This window comes from Manis pentadactyla, chromosome 3 (assembly GCF_030020395.1).
Source record: "Manis pentadactyla isolate mManPen7 chromosome 3, mManPen7.hap1, whole genome shotgun sequence".
Lineage (NCBI taxonomy): Eukaryota > Metazoa > Chordata > Mammalia > Pholidota > Manidae > Manis > Manis pentadactyla.
In genome coordinates this window covers 168,253,000-168,273,046 of record NC_080021.1, presented here as the reverse complement: position 1 = coordinate 168,273,046, position 20,047 = coordinate 168,253,000, and the positions used below count along the sequence as shown (strand labels likewise).

Below are 20,047 nucleotides of genomic sequence, written 5' to 3'. Positions count from 1 at the left end.
AATGATAAACATAGAGATAAATGAAATATAACCGAGAGTCCAGAAATATACACATATATCTATGGTCAACTGATTTTCAACAAGGGTGCCAGGACTATTCAGTAGGGGAAAGAAAAGTTTTTTGAAAAAATGCTGCTGTGACAACTAGATGTCTACATATAAAACAGTAAAGTTGGACCCTTACCTCATACTGTATACTTAAATTAACTCAAAATGGATCATAGACCTAAATGTAAGATCTAAAATTATAAAAGTCCTAGAAGAGAATGTAGGAGTAAATCTTAGATTAGATAATATATCTTAGATGTGATACCAAAAGTAGAAAAAACCAAAGGAAAAAAATAGATAAATTGGACTTAATCAAAACTATAAACTTTTATGCTTCAAAGGCACTGTCAAGAAGGTGAAAATAACAGATAATTTATTATCTGATAAAGGACTTATATTTAGAATAGATAAAGAACTCATAACTCAATAATAGTAAGAAAACCAAATTAAAACATGGTGTCAAAGAATATGAATGGACATTTCTTCAAAGAAGATTTACAAATGGATAATAAATATGTGAAAAGATGCTCAAAATCATTGGTCATCAGGGAAATGAAAATCAAACCTTGTAAGGTACCACTTCACACACACAATGATGGCTATAACAAAAATATAATTAGAAATATCAGTGAGGACATAGAGGAATCAGAACCCTATTACATTGCTAATGGGAATGTAAAATGGTACACATAATTTAGAAAGCAGTCTGGCAAGTCTTTAAAAAATTAAAATAGAGTTATCATTTGATTCAGCAATTCCACTCCTTGGTAGATACCAAGAGAAATGAAATGTTTGTCCACACAAAAACTTATAAATGAATATTTATAGCAACATTCTTCATAACAGCCCAAAGCTGAAAATAATCCAATCAGCTGATGAATGCATATACAAAAGATGGTATATCCATTCAATGGAATATTATTTGTCCATACAAAGTGAAGTACTGATACATGCTGCAACATGGATGTACCTTGAAAACATTATGCTAAGGGAAAGAAACCGGTCACAAAAGGCCACCTGTTGTATGATTCCATTTATATGAAATGTCCAGAATACACAAGTCTTAAGAGACTAGTGGATGCCTAGAGTTAGGAAATCATGGAGCTGGAGGTGATAGTTAAAGGGTACAGGGCTTCTCTTATGGGGTGGTGAACATGTTCTAAACTTGGTGGTGGTGATGTTTGCATGACTTTGTGAACATACTAAAAAAAACATTGAGTTGTAGACTTTAAATGGGTAAATTATATGGTATGTGAATTATATATCAATAAAGCTGTTAAAGAAAAAGAGGAACATATTTTTGGCATAAGTTAAATGTTAATTTTATTCATTTTTTTGTTCATTTTATACATGGTTTGTTGATGTCCTTTGTCTATATTTTATTGGTATGTGAATTATATCTCAATAAAGCTGTTAAAGAAAAAAGAGGAACATATTTTTGGCATAAGTTAAATGTTAATTTTATTCATTTGTTCATTTTATACATGGTTTGTTGATGTTCTTTGTTTATATTTTATTAAGGTGTCCTCTTCTCTTGTTAATAAGAAATGTTAATAAAACATTACCTTTCCAAAAAAAAGAAAGAATTCAGTAGGTATCTATCTCTATTTAAAACTTGGATAATAATGCATTAGGTAATAGTAAGCTACTGGTCTTCGAAGAGAACCAAAAGAATGTAGTCAGAAATGGAAGGAAAATATATTTATTGTGTAACCTTTGTTTGAATATTTTATAAGGTACTCATAATCACCTTCCCCCGCCTAGATTGTATAGGAAAAATTTTAAACAGGAAACTTTCAAGAACTTTAGTGGCTACCCAACCACGTTAGTGAATTTAATGAATATCCAATTAACATGTTAAAATACTTGCTTTGTCTCATTTCAAACTCTTCATCTGTCAATCCATTATATGTTTTGAAACATCAAAGTAAACTACAGGCATCAACTAGTTCACCACATAAATCATTGACTAGAGCTCAGTGGTTTATATTTTCCTTTGAGGCAAAATTTACATGCAATGAAAGACATACATTTCAAGTATGGTACTTGATAAGTTCTGACAAATATACATATGTACAAACCAAACCCTTTCACAATACAGAATATTACCACCCTCCCAGGAAGTTCCCTCATGCCTTGTATCAGTAAATCTGCATCCTCCACAGAGGCACAATGGTATGTCTGAACTTTTTTCTACCAGGGATTAGTATTGGTTGTGGAATTTCATATATACCCATTTATGTAAGTCTTTCACTTAATATTATGTTTCTGATTCATCCATGTTGTTGCATATACTGTTAACTCCTTTTTATTGCTGAGTAGTATTTCTCTGTATGAATATACCATGATTTGCTTATCAATTCTATTGTTAGACAACTGATCTTCCAGATTTTGGCAATTATGAATAAAGCCACTGTGAACATTCTTGTTCAAGGCTTTTTGTGGAAACGTGCTTTCATTTTCTTGGGTAAATATTTAGGAGAAGAATTCTGGGCCACTTAAGATAAATTTATCTTTTATTTCATAAGAAACTGCCAGAACTTTTTCTCAAATGACTACTATTTTGCACTCTTACCCACAATACATGAAAATTCGGGTTGTTTCACATCCTCATCAATACTTGTCAGACTTTTTCATTGCAGTTATTGTGGTAGGTTTTATCTCATTGTTTTTATTTGTATTTTCCTGATGACTAATGATACTGAACATTTCTTCATGTGTTTATTGGCTGTTCATGGATTGCAGGAAGTTTGTTTAAATTATTTTTATTATTCAGCTTGAAATGTCTCATATCTCTTGTGATGTCTCTAATAATGATAAATAACATGGTATTAATAACAATGCCAAGACAAGAGTAGGTCTTCCCCTAAAATCATCTTTCTCTACTCTTATACTGATTCATAATTACTTCCTAATCTGCTCATACTCCATGCCAAAATTTCCAGATTATGCTTGCATTTTTTGAATTTCCCAAAATCATTGGTATATATTTATATCTGTTGAAAGGTATTTCTCAGATTTCCCAATTTCTTATAATCATGATAGAATGGATATTTGGGAGCTTCACTGCTAAGAGTACAAGTTACTTTTAAGGGCCATTGGATGTTTATAGCTGAGGGTAACAATTTCCTTCTCACCAGCAGCCCTAGTAGTTTCAGGAGTGGAATTTGGCAGCAAAGGCCTCAAGGATTTTTAAGAATACCTACTCTAAAATTTCAGCATTTACCTTGAGTTGTACATAAAGTTATTTGTAGTATTTGTTGGTTTTTAAAGGACATATATCAGTTTCCATTCTGACTCTATACTTAACTACCAACATGTTAATACTAATTTTCAAATTGCTCATTTTTTTCTCTTTTGATATAATATTGAACAGCATTTCATTGTCTTAATGAGATTAGTTCTGATGTTGGGATATTTCTAAAATTGGGTAGAAACCACATTTGTTAAATAATACTCTCCCTAAAAGTTTCATCTCTTTCTGTGTACATATAGTGCCCTCTCAAAATACTCTGTACTAGAGATGTCTGATGTCTATAGAAAGTATACATTTGTGAAACATTCAAAAAGAATGTATTAAGATAAAGAAGGAAAGAGAATATATTCTATTTGTTAGTCCAGTCTTTAGTCATTTTACTTCCTCTTGACTTCAAGTACTTTGAAAAATCACATTGAAGTTCAGTTCTATTTACCTGGGCTTTCATAGTGAACCTCAAGCACCACACTTGCAGGGTTAAAAAAAAAAACTTATAAAAGGTTTTCAGAATTCACTCCTTCCCACATTGATCTTAAGGTTCTTTAAGGCTTAATTACTTCGAGTTGTTATGCATTCAGTATTTAATTTTAAATCTAATGAATTACTGGCATTTAAGATATTATTTAATGTCTTAATTAAAGTTAAAACTATAGATTTTGCTTACTTTCTCTATAAATACGCTTGTTGTTTCATTTTATGAGAAGATTAGGACTACCTGCAGGAACCTTCACACCTAAGCATGCTTTTATCATCGTTTGACTCCATGGGTCTCTGTCTACAGTGTGACAGAAGTGATGAGTCTGTCAGGTAGCATGAGAAAGAATCACAGTAAATTTAATCCTCCCTCTGAGCCTTCCTCTTCCCCTACTCCTGTGCCCCAGAGACCAGGGGACATTCTGGGAAAACACTGGCAGGAGTAATCATTTCATTTTATAAACTATGTGATTATGTAGCTTGAATATAGGCCTATTAGACAACAAACAAGCAAAGCAAATGCTCTCTTTTTTGGGGATTAGACTGAGGTTTTGAGGAAGCAGTATATCAACTTCCAGTAATTTCTTTCACTGTTTGTTCTTCCTTGGAATAAGTCATTTCTCTGCTGTGTAAGAGGAAAAATCTCATATTATTGATAGAAGAATGTAACAGGATAATCACAGTAATGATAATCTAATGTCGTTTTAGACATAACAAGAATAGATTATCTGTGACCCAAATAAAATAATAAGGAATTACTTAAATTTAAAAACTGTATTCCTAATTTCATTCTAAGGTTACAAGATTTCAACACAACACAATTTCTGTGGAATTAATTTTAAACCCAATTTTAAAGGATTATTACCTTAGATTGTTTTTAGATTTAATTTTAAACAAGATTTAAATATAAGTATTTGTGCTTTTTTACTAAAATTAGTATTGAAATTAAAGTGTTTTCAAAATCTGCTTGGAAGTGCCCTTTATTTAGGCAACAGATTATTTTAATTATTCCTTACTTAGACTACTCAGCCTTTTTTCCTCTGTTCCTGAATGAAATGGAGAGTGATGTTGTTATTAATGTAATTGATGTTGTCAGAATTTCTTACTGAGTAGTAGTTCACACACAGCCAAGAATAATGTCCATTCTGATGAGCACCAGTACTGATAGCGCTGGGTGATTGCAATAGTCATGTTTTCAGTTAGTGGGTTTGGAGAGAGTTAATCAAGAAGCACTGTCACAGCTGGTACAGCGCCTTCTGCCGAGGCTCTGACAGTGAGCTGTTGTATACCATGATGCTGCTCTGACAGTTTATCTACATTTTGTATACAAGCATTTTTGTTTTCTGGGCACCATGGAGTTTTTGTAACAGCTTAAGCTTTTGATGGTGTCTCTGCAGCATAGTGCTTTTCTCAGTTGTGATGAGGGTGAGAGTAGGGCGGGGAAGATGTATTTTAGATGTATTAGTTGCAGTTTTGTAAAATGCTTTAAATTCTTAAAATAATTGAGCTTTTGTATTTGGTCACAGGTACTATTGTTGGACTCTACTTGAATTACTAAAGATAACTTAAAGCAAAGCTTTTCAATTTAAAATGGGAAATGTTTTCCCCCTGAAACACTGGCTCATGGTTACCTAAATAAATACTGACAGAATCACAAATTAGAGGTGATTTAATTTAAACTTGGTTATCTTATGCAATGAAAAGTATTTTTTGTTCAAAATATTAAATTAGCTTAAGTGAGATTATCTATTAAATAGCATTCTTAGTAAGCAGACAGTTAGTTGAATTACCTGCCTTTAATATGTACTCAGAAATGAAGTCCTGAGATAATTAATCCTCAGAATTACATATTGCCATGTATCCCACTGAATCAGTGGGGTGAATCAGCACCATTCAGTACAATCTCTGTACAGATTATGTTTGGTTTACTTAACTCCACATCAGCATTGCAAATACGGAAATCATTGTTAATAATGCTGAACCCACAGTTCACTTTTATTTCTGTAAAGGGAGCTCTGTACAGTATTTTGTTTTCCTTTCTGAGTTATAGTTTTGTTTAATAAAAACAAAATGTGTTTCTAATAATGGTATTTCCAATTATACGAATTGGAAATATTATATGAAATAGCTTCTCAGTAGCTTTTAAAAACATAGAAAAATCATTAAAATTTAAAGTGTCAGTTCTCATATGCTTTTAATGTCATATGCTAATACTGGCTATAATTTTTTTGAATTTTAGATACAATAGAGAACTTTGTAGAAACTAGGTTCCCGTGGCCAAGGAATTAGTTTAAATACATACTAAGTTACATTGCATGGTAATATAAAAGCATTCTTATTAAAAAAATGCCTGCTAGCATCAAAATTATGATTTGTGAAATTGCATTGCTCTTTAGCATGAACATGTTTCTGTGTGAAAATGTGTTTATATTGTATCATCTATCTTTGCTCAGTGTAATAAACTCCTTGGAAGTATTTCTGATAAGGTTAAAAGTTATTAAAAACAATTTAAATCTACTTCTAGAATTTTTTTCAGTAGGAATAGGGCATTTTAATTGTCTTAAAGCATTACTGATTGCTTGAGGGATTAAATAGATGCTTTATTTTGTAAGGAAGCTAAACATTTATGAGTTTCCATTTTACTTGCAATTTTCCCCAGACATATATTTTATTATGTTCTGAATCCATGTGAATTTTTAATCTGACTTTAAAACATTATATGATTGGAGAGAACAGTGATTCTTACAAGTATAGTTAACTTGTAGATCTTTTTCTACAATGATCATATACCTCTCTTTGTCACATTCTATACCCATATTAGTTACTCTTCAGATCCCAGCCAAAGGGGCACATTAGCCCATCCTACCTCTAAGTAATGACCAAAAGATTTATTAAAAAGTATAATTTCGTATAAAAAATCTTGAGAGTAATTGACCTTGAGTTTGATTGCAACATTAACTTTTCAGCTGTTTCAAATATTTAGTGTAAGGTTTATTTATACAGTGTTATTGTGTATAATCATCCTTTGCGGCATCCTCTGTATATTCCTGTATAGTTTATTTCTTGTATACTTGACCACTTCCACTGGACTGTAAGCTCCTTGATATGAGGACTGTGTCATAATAGTCACTTAGTAAATTTTTGTGGACTTGGATTTTGTCTGTGTAGTCTCCTATGGTCTCTGTCATTTTATCTTTCATTATAAAAACCACTTTTTAAATTTAAACCTAATTTTTAAAAGTTATATTCTAATGTAAATGATATATTATATCTCAAAGCCCTCTCAGAGTTTAGTAGATAATACCAATAAAAACTTGGACTGTGATTTATTGAGAAGCTATTAGGCCTCTAACATATATTAATTCATTTGATCCCTATAAAAACCTATGAAGTAAGTATTATTATTTGAAAATTGAGATACAGAATTTTAATAACTTTCCTAAGGTTTTACACAGCCAGGAAATGACTTGATGAAGAATTATTTTGGAAAGAGATTTTCAGTGACTATAATTGTAAGATCTACTGCCCTTTCACTTTGCTTCCATGATTGATTAAATGTGTATATGAACTTCAGGTCTCTAATAAAAGATTTAGCTGATCCTCTGTTGCAGATAGGTGTTTAAAACATTTATTTCAGGTGAGGAATATGGTGAGCTCTGGTTTCAAAGGAGGAGAGAGAGCTAAGATTAACAGGAATTTTTCTCTTTGTGGATTGCAAAGAAAGAAAAATTAAAGAATCATGCTATTTCTGTCCATGTTCAATTAGTTTCATGCCACACACATATACTGAGTACCTACTTTGAACAATATGGTACTAGGTGCTATGGAAGACATAACGTTAAATGAGTTACTGTCTGCCGATCAAAGGTGCTAGGAAGTCAAGCAAAAGCCTACCTTAGAATTTGTAGCAATTAGTAATAGATAAAACATGTATATACTTTTCAGTTGTGAAAAACTTCTGTGAACACATTTTTTAAACTCCAGATTAAATCAGCAGTCATTGAATTAGGTATGTGCAACAGAATTAAAAACATTGATAAGACCTATAATAATAAAGAATACAGGCGATCGTTGAGTTAGATTGAATTATCTTCAAGGAGTCTGATACAATATTCTTACTTTCATTCAGGTCTTCAGTTTGGCAGGTCTAGAAACTCCATTTTGAAGATGGCTGCAAGTTAATCAGACAATGAATCTCACTTCCAGACTCAAAAGTGATAGTCATATAATCATATAAATCAGATTGACTGTTTATTCCCATGTATACAATTGCCAGGTGTGCTTAAGGACCCTTCAGTACATTCTTTGTCTGTACAGCAACATATATGGCAAAGTGTTGTTTGGTGAGAATGAACTCACTGAAGGATGAATTATGTCATATAGCTGTCTATTCCAAGAAGACTAGATCTGTTAACCAGGAAACCTCTGGTGATAAATTCTTGCTTTTTGCCTCCATCTCTCCCAATTTTTCTAATAGACAATAAATACCTCCCTCTTCCTTTCTGCTAAGAACTTAATTTTCCCCTGTTCTAGATATAATCTTATTAGTTAAGATACAGCTTTGTTTATAGTCAACCATTTTTCTTAGATTGAACCTGAAAGATCATTTCTTAGGGTCAGATCAGCCATCAGAAGATAAAGTATTGGTTGATAAAATAGGCAAGGCCTGTATTTCAGTAAATCTTTCTGTTTCTAGTTTTTTGGGTTTTTTTTTAGAAAATAAACTTACAGTTCTTAAAATAGGAAAACATTCTCATGTATCTTTTACTTATTCTGACTGATGGAGTCTTAGGTTTGTTAATCATTAGGTCATAGTCAAGACATAAATACTCTGGAAAGAAGATATCCTGATTGTAGGGAACATAGAGTAAAAACTGTTCATACATTGTTCACTGAACATAAATAAAAAATATTCTATCATTCATTGAAGAATTTTTCTCTGTAGTTGAATTTTACATATAAGAATTTATAAGTTATATTTATATTCTTTAACTTATTGGTCATTTTTCTGATGGTCACTATAGGTATTGAGTTTTTTATATTGAATTGAATTATCTGCACCAAAATCTATTTTAACTGCTTTTAGGTTTTTTTTTTCTTAAATAGTCTACATTTCCCTGCCCCATAAAACAAAACAAAAAGTATATCAAACCTAATTTGGCACTTGAAAATAACTTGTGGTTTTTAATGTTCCTGCCAAGTAGAAGCACTCTCATCTAGTTTGTGGTTTCTATTGTGTTTATTAATGGGATAGGATGCTGACTTGTGTTGCTCTGAGTATGTGGTGTAAGTACTAGTGCAAAAACTTTATGACATGTTTTGGCTATTCAAGTACAAATGGTACTTTTGTCTTATAACAGTTATTCTGGATAGCTGAGTTTCAGACAGATAAGCATTTGCCAAATCTACGGAAAAAAAAATAGCCTTTTTTGGCCAGCTACATAAATCCTGTTCATAAAGTCATGGTAAACATCACATTCTTTGATAGTTGTCTGTTTATGGTGAGTTAAAAGGCAGCATTTAAGTTATTTCTTGAATCAGATTCTAGAAAGATGTCAAAAGCACTTGAGAATAAAAGCTTTTCCTGTGTGAAGTCTAAGTCCCAAGTCTTTAAAGTACATTCTTTAACCACCACAAGTAAGTTCCTCAAAGTTATAATCAAGTTGTAAATTTCTGCATAGTAAAAATTTTGTGTAACATTAGTTGGTAGTAGTAGTATGACCTTGTTAATTGCCTCCCATATCCTGAAATAGTTTCCAGTTTTTAAGTATCAAAAATTGTGATTTTAGGCCGTTTATATACCTTTCCAAATAGTGCTTCTTCTGTCCTATCTTTTCCCTTGTATTTTTGCATAAGCTATCTTAGTTGTTTTACAACAGCCTGTCATCTCGTAATTCTAAGAAACCATTAAAATTACCTATTCACTTTTTTTTTTACACATGTGGAACCAGAGGACCAGCTTTCCTCTAACTTCCTAATCAATGTCCTCTTGTATTTGTAGACTGTTTTCACAAAGTAAAACATTATTTTGAGGGAATTATGCAACAGAACTGAGAAAGGTTTATTATCAATAGAATTGTCATTGGATACCAGGAATTTCAAAGCATGATAGAACTGATGAATATAGAATATGTAGCTAATCCACAATCTTGTCATAGATTCCTTTGAAATCTGGAAATAATTGTTGTTAGTTGCTAGTCATCTAAAAAAGTAGATTTATTTTCCTGTATTTGGGCTAACTGTATTTATTCAACTGCTCATACATGAGAATTTAATATTGGAGCTATTCACATAACTTCTATAAAGAGTTTTTAGTGTAAAGGTACTTTTTAATGCATTCAGAAGAACCGAAGTTGTTCTTGGGATTGGACTTGCAGCCACAGATATGTGCATGAATTGTACTGCTTAATAATAAGTAATATAGTCACCTGCCATTTATGAGTAAGCTATTAAAGGATAAGAGGAAGGAAACTTCTCTATGTGAATATTTAAAAGAATATATTTTCTTTTGTACTACTTTAAAGTATATTTAAAATGTAAATATATATTTAAGATTGTATAATTTATGTTTTGATTATTTGGATATTATCACAGTTTATCAATGTAATGCTAGCTCTTCCATTAACATGAATTAAAACAGCAAGTCTAGAAGCTATCATCTGATTGTTGACTTGTTTTTTTTATGTATTTATTTTAAAGTCTTATAGAAAACACATAAGAAATTGTGTTATTATGAAGAGACTGATTTTTCTGATGAAGAAAGTAGTTATTACCAAAGAACACTAGTCAAGTTCACTTTACTTTTCAGAGAAACTTTTGTTGTAATATGACAAATGGGTAGATTGTCCTGTTGAATTGGTTTCTTTACAGAAATCCAGTATGCAGCACTCTTTGGCTTGGCAGTTTTCTATTCATTAGTGTCTTCACTGACAGTTGAGTTGAAAATGGATACTAGACTTTTAAAAGAATGAAAGAATAACCAAGAAAACAAATACAATATAAGATGATATTTTAATGAAGTGAGACTTGTACAATTTTTGTGAGGTTTTGTAATTGAATTAATGGGGGGGTACACAATGTAATGTTGATTCTTTTTTTCCAAGGGTGTTTCAGCAATGTATATAGATAATTAAAAATTCTTAGTATCCTTATGTAAATCCTTGCATCTTCAGAATATTCAGAGTATGATGAAAACATTATAAAATATAGAATAAAGCCTTGATAACTTTATTACATCTGAGAATAATTATTTTTTAATTTTTAATAGGATACAACATCTATCGAGAAAATGTCAAACTGTTGTGAAGAAATGTAAGTATAAAAGTGATGTCTGTAGTGTTATTATTTAAAAATAGAAACAGTGGCCACATTTGAAAAATGTGTGCATGTAGTGGAAAGATGATATAATGATGGCTTTTTCTTGGTGCCTTGTCTGAGGCCTGAGCTAGACAAGCATAACCCAGTCTTACAGTAGGGGTCTTCTAGCCATGATAGTTTTCAAACAAAATACGTACTGATCATTCTTGTTTGTCGTCTAACTAAAGTACATTAAATTATTTGTCCTGAAAGTACATCAAAAGAGATTTGCTACTGTGTTGTTGACACACATTCTGTTAATCCTGAGATTCTCCTCTGCTTCAAAAGTTGCCCTAGGTTGATTGACGACACAGATACAATATCTGCTATCCAGGGTTAGAACTCAGCTGCATGCCTTAATGAAAGAAAAGCTCTATTTGTGATGCTGGGACACAATTCATCAGAGTCCAGTAATGGATCCCCAGCCAACCTGTATTGTTTTAGCTGACTGAAGTGCACCATGGGAGTGCTGTCTTTCACTAATAATGCTGTCTTCTGTAGATCGAGGCCCCGAAAGCCATGGCAGCAGACCTTCTCAGAAGTTTTTGGCACTCGTTGGAAGATCCTGTGGTTTATTCCTTTCAGGCAGAGGCAACCACTGCGAGTTCCCTACCACTTTGCCAATCACGTCTAAACAGATGGATGGTGGGCACAGATGGGTCCTCCATGCTGGAAGTGCGTTACAGGTTTTCTGATAATAGAACTATGACAGTCTTCAAGTCAATTAAAATCCACCCACCAATCTTAGGCATCATAATGTGCCCCAGGCTTTATTTCAGCAGTGATCTTGATCCTGTTGTGGGACTAATACAAGATCTATATTTAAGTTTTAAAGCATGTTTACTTTCAAATTAGCTTTCCACAGGGATTTCTTTAAATGCTTTTGTTATTAAACTCAAGGGCAGTGATTGGGATAAAATAATTGTGCATAATTTCTTTTAGTACTGATGTTATATATTTTAATTTATGAGAAATTTCAGATTTTTATTTAAAATTTTCACCTTTCAGCAGTACTAACCAAATCTAAATTTAATACTTCAGGCTTTACAAAAGTTGATATACCTTATATTATCTATAAATTTTCTTTCTCAAATACAATTTAAAATACAATATTTCCTTTTATATGTGCTGCAAGATTTCTTTAAATGCAGCAGCATAACATTGAACAACAATAAAAAACAAAAGCAACAACAAAAAAGGGGCAGTATTTTCTTAGAAGTAGCTTTTTAATGTTTTATCCTTTTTCTCTTCACCAAAAACAAAGTAAAAACTCCACTGAAATAAAACCCAACTACCTACCTTATTTTAATAAGAGGAAAGATTAATTTTTCACCTACGTTAGTGTTCCTATTTCTTTTCACTCTACTGTTGTAACTATTGGTTGTTGTTAAAATACTTGCTCCAAGGAAAATTTTTGAACAAGTGGGCATATATTTGTATTTTACCGTAAGATTTTGATGAGCAAAAAGGGTAGAGAATTTGCAATAATTCTACAGACACCTTTTCTAGTACAGTTATATTAGAGTGCATATGTTTTTAAAGTGCTAGTATAACTAGATAATATATAATGTACAGTATAAAGAGGGATATTGTGCTTTTGAAAAAATATATATATACTTTCTACTTTCATTTACCTACTAGTAGATCTAAAATTACACACTGAAGTTTAACATGTAATAGATATTGGCCAACTAATACTGAAATTTTATTTATAGAAAGTTTCTATTAAAAGTAACTATAATCACCCAAATTGAAATTAAATTTTAATTTGCCAACTATAATTTGGGTTGAGAGATCTTCTGTTAGTGGCTAATGTTAGGAAATGACCTTAAAATAAGAAAATATAATGATCTATATTCATCATTAGCCTTATACAGATTTAAATTGTTAATGATAATGGTCTCTTAGAAAGCATAGAACATCTGTGTGAAAACACATTTAGCATGCTTTGGAAAAAACTCAGCTTTTAATTTTTTTCCATTAGAATACTGCAAAATCCATATATCTTTTTAAAGAAGTTTACATACTCAGTCTTTCCATTGAAGAGAAGATTGAATGGGTCCTATTGTTCTTAGAGTGCATCATTATTTTCCTTTTATTTTTGATGGTAAGAAGTCATACTTGAGAAATCATGAAACAAGGTTTCCATTATCAGCCAATTAACTATACTGTGGTTACTTCTTTTAGAAATTGTAAATACCTTCTAAATAATAGAATAAGCTGTTCTCAGAGATAAAAATACTGTATCTTTTATGTTCTGATTACAGTGCTTTATTATTTTAAAAACTTAGAAGTGGCAGATGAAAATATTTATTGGTGCTGATAGATGCATAGTAAATTTAATGTGAGAAATATATTTATAGGGCTTAATGAACCACAAAATTAGTATGTTTAGGCAGTAGGTTGGGTTTTGTGCAAGCTTAACATATTGACCAAATTTGGCCTGGTGACAGAAATGTTATAAAAAAGTTATACATAGATAATGTAGATAGATAGCAGTTGAATGCCTTATGCTTATACATTCCTTTTAAATGAGGACCTTGAGAAAACAGCAAAGCCAAGTGCAGACCCCCTAAAGAGATGAATGGGCATATTTATACTTCATATAGTAGCAGTATCTGGGAGGTCCTCAGTTGCCAACCTTTGCCTCAATAAGGAGGAAAGGAGTGGTTCTTTTTCCACTCTGAGGGTTTTTGTTTTTCTTAGATTTACCACTTCACAGGCATATTCGCTTCCCTCTTTCTCTTTACCCTACGCGGTCCTGATCCCTTGTACCTGATTCCTTTAAGTTACTGGAATACAAACTAATATACTCAGTGAGGCCTATATTAATTTTGTTTGAATGGCAGAAATGCTACATATCAATATATTTATATAAGAATCTGTATTAGAGTATATACTACATATACATATGATGTAACTTTCAGTATTGCCGAGCTTGCCAACCTAACTGGGTTTTGTGACTCTTGTTAGAGGAGGAGAGGCCCGCTGGCAGTGTTCTAGGGCATGCATGAGCTCTAGTGTTCTCTCTGCGCCCTCTTTTGGCTAATTGATGTAATTATATTGGCTCTAGAGATTTGCCCCACTAGTAAATAGTATAGACAAATTCTGAACATTATCAGAGCTACAAACTTAGGGAGGGGAGTGTATGTACAAAAATTTAAGATTTTATGAAAACGAATGTATTCCTGTTGATGGTGTCAATGTGTAATTGATACAAATATGATGACTACTATTGCTTCATTTATGTATATTCTTACTATATTTTTTACTATTAATTGCAAATTTATTTCAAATCAGGATAAGCAAATGTAAACCACTTCATGAATTTTATTTTAAACCTTATTTTGTCAAATTAGGTTCTATAACTTAGAATTAGAAAGCCATTACTTTGAGTATACCAATTTATTACAAAACAAGTTTATTGTAGTTAAAATGGCAAGCATCTCATGTGTTTTAATGAAGATCTAAAAACATACATTTAGTTATTTTATCTCAGTTATGATTTCTTTTTTACTGATTCTGTTGCATTAAAAGAGTAAGAGATTAATAATTCTTTCTATGCTTTTTTATATTGTTTTAAATTTTCCTATTCAGTTATAGCTGTAGCTTTAGTAGTCTGTTTACTATGTACTGTGGATAACCCTGAAAATAACTAAAGATGTTGAAAGTAAGGAAATATTTTTGAGCAGTGATATTACTGATGTAATCTATAGGTTGGATGAAATATTTATAAGCAAAATTTCATTTTAAACAAAATTTATGCTCAGCAAAAGTAATGAATTGGGTTTCTGGAAATGAAAGATTTTTACCTAGATGTTATAAGTTACACCTCTTGAACAGTTATATTTTTGTAGTTCTTTTGTGTAAACAAAAATGTTTACAGGTTTAAGATTGTAGGCAAAAATGGACTGAGTTCAGAATGCCACAAACAGTAGGCATTTAATTAAAGAGCTTTTGATACTTTGTAACCAAGATTTAGAGTTTAAAAATATTAAGTTAACTGATATCCCGTTATAAGAAAATAGTATTTTGCTTAAGAGTTGTATTAAAATATTTGTGGTTAGCATAAGAGAGAGGTATATTTAAGTTTTTAGTTAGCACCTTAGTGTATTTTAATAGAAGAAAGCATAATTTACTTTTAATAGTAATAGAGAAGTAGAGAACATGAACATATGTAAAGTTCAGTGTTACAATTGAAACTTCTCAGAGTGAACATCAGTGAATTGTTGCTAATTGCTTAAGGTATTTTTCTCTAAGGATTTTGGCTAATTTTAACTATTCCTCATCAGGCTTTTTCAAGCCACTTCCATACAAGTAATTAGTTGAAGGTATGTTTCATCCAAAGTGGTATATATTAATTCTGAATGCTAATCATGAAGACTTAGGGCGACACTTCCAACCACGAATTGTGAAGTAATTAGATTATGGCCACACAATTTTCTGTGTGTTAGATCACAGGGCAGTTCAAGTGTTCTCACGTGTTGTAATAAAATCAAAATAGGTCCAGCCCTCGTTTGCAATGGTGTTAATAGTAAAAAAGCTGCTAGTCTCTCCATGGACTTTTCTCTGGTGTCAAACCACTTCCCTTGTGCTTTGTGTATAAATAGATTACCTAACTCAAGTTTACTAAAATATTGCTGCTTCACTGAATAAGGTTTTGACATGACCTCTACTAAACATTGACATATGTAGAATTTATTTGGTAAAGTTTACACTTACAAACATTAAATAATTTACTAATAGATTAGAGTATTTGACTTTTAATTCTCATCTACTATTAATGCTTTCAAAAATATAAGTTTTGGCAAATGTAGTTAATAAGTCATGTACATTTAGTGTGTTCTACTTGCTAGTGTTATTAACCGTATAATTAAATGAATAAGCATATTATTTAATGTCCACATTTGTTACCTTCTATTCTAAAAATCATCCTCTGAATTTATCTGTAAGTCACAAATGTTATTGGCTCTGAATTTAGCCATTCTCAATAGCATTTTATATTCTACAGTAGGTGAGAAAGTAATAGAACCAACTTGCTTATGGTATTTCAAACCAATGTTGTTATTCTGTGTACCAATCAATATTTAGCATTTCTGTTGCCTCTGGGTTGATAATGGTTTAACTTCAGGAAAATAATTGTTTTTCTCTGAAGTCCCTTTTTAGTAATTTTTAACAACAAAATTTACTACACTTTTGTCTGTTCTTCAGATGTTTTAATACTTCCTGCTATTGCTAATCTGAGACAGAAATAACAATGGAATTTAATTCTTAAGTCATTGGTATTGCTGGTGTTTTCCAGTATCATTACATTTTTTACTGTTTTTCTTTTTCTCCTTGCCCACCATAGAGGACAGTACAAAAGAGTGGTGAGTAGCCAAAACTGGATGAAGTAGGGGAACTTCCTAAGATGGAGAGGAAGGTAGGCAGCACAGTGATAGTCAGCATCTCAGCAGCAGGGTTGGCTGGGTACAGTTTCTGTGACATCAGAAAATCCCCCTGCTCTAGTCATTTTAGCCTTATCTATTGTTGATACCACTTTACTGCAAGAGTTGTTAATGCATGTAAGCATTTAGTTTGAGTTATTTTACCTAAGGAATTTATGTTGCTGATTCTCTTCAGTTGGTCTGATACTTTAAGAAAGTATTTTAATTTTAAATATCATAATTGTGTAGTGTATGCTCACATGAAGTGTTAAGAATAATGTGAAAGGTACAGCTATTAAATGCTGACAAATGAATAGGGTGCCCACAGTTTGACGAAATATCACCCAATGCACACTGGGTCCCAGAAAAAACTGGGACCTTTTCTACAAGTCACCTATTGCAAAAAAAGGATATTAAGTATTACAGGAAATTTTGTCACCAGAAGAAAACTCAATAATTTCTGTTTATAAAGGTTGCTTTATAATTTATAAAGGTCACTTTAAAATTTGGGCTATTTTGGAGATCTCCGTATCTGCTGGTATTGTGAGTCCCTGTAAATGTAATGTAGTGCTTAAGACAGTTGTTCAACACTCTGGGCTTTTTGGTATATTGGTAGCTTTACATATAAACAAAGATGTGGACAAAACAGCAACAACAGAAGGTGTACGTTTTATTTTTGTGGCTTTGCTTGACTGTTGGACTAAGTACAGGGCTTAATTGCTTAGGCTGTTAACTAAAAGGAAAGGTTGTCTGATATTGCAAGCTCTGTGCTCTTGTCAGTGTGCATTGGGTGATATTTTAACCTACTGGTGCCTGAAGTTAGTGATTTACAACCTCAACAACTAAAACATCCTGGTGCTACTCACTTGAGCATTGAGTGACATTTTTAATTCCTGTACCAAAGAGTTCATTTTCTTTTTGGTTGACTGAGTTTTTTCTCACATCCTTGTGTTTATAAAGTAGAATTTAATATTATTAAAAACAATTTTGATGAACAGATATTACTTTTTTGCACACTGCTGCCTCAATTTAATTGGTTTTAAATGCCTCTTTGGACACTTTTTTTGAGTCAGGCAGACTAGTACGATTTTTCGTCTTTTATTTTAATATAAATTGACTACTTTAAAAGGTAGTTTTAATAGGTTGAAGTTACGGAAGATAACTGAAGTACTTTGCACAATATCTTTTTGTTTTTTTTTTTCTGCAGGAATAAATGGGAAATGATAACTCTACTTTTACTTCTATAAATTAACTATATAGCTTATTGGGCCCTTTTAATGAATGCTGTAACAAAATGCTAACATGAAAAGTTAAGGGCTCATTCTGATTACAAATGAAAAATTGTACATCTGTGTGTATGTGTGTATAATCCTTACTGGCATTAAAGAATATTTTCATTTGCCTATTTTACAAGTAAAGATAAAATTAAAGAACACTTTTAAAAAAATGTATGTATACATAAGTACTTTCCCAGGAGGAAATGCAAATGTACCTTGATTTAAGCAGAACTGCTAATAGAAAATTGAATTTTACAAAAAAAAAAAAAAAGTCTGGATGTTGTTACTTTACATAAAAAGTCAGAGTTAGGTTATTTTAAAAACTAATTCTGCTTAGTAATTCATTTTACAAGTACTGGGAGAAAATACCCTTTAGAAGTACTTGTAATTGTCCAAATGTAATACTGCTATGCGTACTATTCTGGTTCCCTATTTTTCCACACAGACTTTCAAAACACTCATTTACTGTCCTTGAAACTGTAACTGATATGGTTAAAAATTCTGGCAGGAAGATAATAGTGTATATGTACTGGAAAAGTAGACAATCACATTTGAGAATGTTTAGATTCACTCAACTGAAACCAATCTCTCCTTGAATGTAGATACAATATATGGTTTTGCAGTGAATTCTGAATGGAAAAAAAGAAGTCTGAAATTACATGAAATGTAATGTAGAATCATTTGAATGATTTATAGAAATATGGATGGATGTCCACATCATAAGAGGTTTGACAACAAAATGGGAAGAAGCAACATTATGTCTCTCTCTCATTGTCAACAATATATTTCCTAGATTTGTTGCCACAATAAGGGTTGTTTGACTTGTTTATGTATTGTTTAAATTACTGTGCTGAATGCAGTTATTTGTTCAAGTTACTGGGTAGTAGAGAATTTATCACTGTCTGCTGTCCTCCAGAGATGGTATCAAAAAGAAGTTGTTCCTTTAGCATGGGTAGAATGAAGCAACTAAATGATGCAATAGGAAGAATTTTCGCCACTCTTGCAGATCATCAGACAAGGGAGTTATAAGTTGCAAGTCTGACACTGTGGAAACAGGATAGGCTGTTGGAAGCTCTGAGCAGAGATGATCATGCCTGTATAAGCTCTGTGTCCTTCGAATTAGTCTTTTAAAAAAAATCTGACTGGCAAGTTTAATGACTAGGTAAAGTTGTGTCTTTACCTCAAATTGTGTCTAATCCTTAACGTAAAAGACTTTTAATATTGGTATATTCCCAAGGCCAGATGAAGATACTGATTTTTGTCAGGTGTTTTTTTCATTCAGTGCATATGCTTCAATCTGAGTGCTGTTTTGCTGTATTGTCTATTTTACCTTGTCTGTTCCCTTAAGAGCAACTAAAGAAAATCTTTTCTAACATTTCTAGTGCTAATGGTAGCAAGGAAAATAGTAGTGGACAGATATGGGACTAGATTGTGAAGAGGGAGAAAAATGATGGGTGGGAGCTGTGTATCTGAGATACACATGTTTAAATGAAAAGTCTACACTGGTTCTTGAAAAACAAATCATGTATCTACCTTAGAAACAATGTTGTGTGTGTGTTTTTAAATTTATTTTAGCGATTTAGTTTTATTCGTGTAATATGTTTTTTTGCAGATTGTTTTTAATTTTAAATTGTGTAATTTTTACTTCTTGAAATGTATTATGTACTGTATTTTTAGAAATCTTATTTTTAAATAAATATTTTTTAAAAATATAGGACTGTTTTTCTCCCAACCTCTTTATTTATTAAAATCAACCGAAATTCTAGATTTTCAACATTACCAGTTTGATAGGCTACTTTTTTTCAGGTTTATACAATTTGGATGATTATTCATAACTTGTAGTCTTTGGATATGGCTCTATCATAATCTCAAAATTCATTATGTATCCAAGAACTAGATATTCATATGAGGGTTGAAATTGACAAACACTATATTCCTAGTTAGGCACATTTGTCTTAGAGATGGCCCAGCTGGCTGGATTCCGTCACCCAAATTTACTTAGCATTTATTTTGCCAGACATTATTTTATGTAAATATTTTTTCTTGAGGAGTAACTTACATAAAATGCAGAGATCTAAGTGTACATCTAAGCATTTTTTTAGATCTAGGGATGTTGAATTACTTAAAGCTTTTGCTCTCATGGAATTATATTCTAGTTTTTGGAAAGCTTTTAATTAATAAACTTACTAAGTCTCAACTAACTGCTTTAC

At 31.7% G+C, this 20,047-nt stretch overlaps 1 protein-coding gene across 2 annotated transcripts in view; it reads left to right on the top strand.

The window, feature by feature from the left end:
* Positions 1-19,549, top strand: part of ZDHHC21 (zinc finger DHHC-type palmitoyltransferase 21) — a 76,182-nt gene extending 56,633 nt beyond the window's left edge. For both annotated transcript variants that reach the window (XM_036926650.2, XM_036926648.2), the window contains 2 exons: positions 11,046-11,089; positions 11,636-19,549. In XM_036926650.2, the coding sequence (XP_036782545.1) occupies positions 11,046-11,089; positions 11,636-11,768 (177 nt within the window). In that variant the 3' untranslated portion in view covers positions 11,769-19,549. The remainder of the gene's footprint in view (positions 1-11,045; positions 11,090-11,635) is intronic.
* Positions 19,550-20,047: the final 498 nt, after the last annotated feature.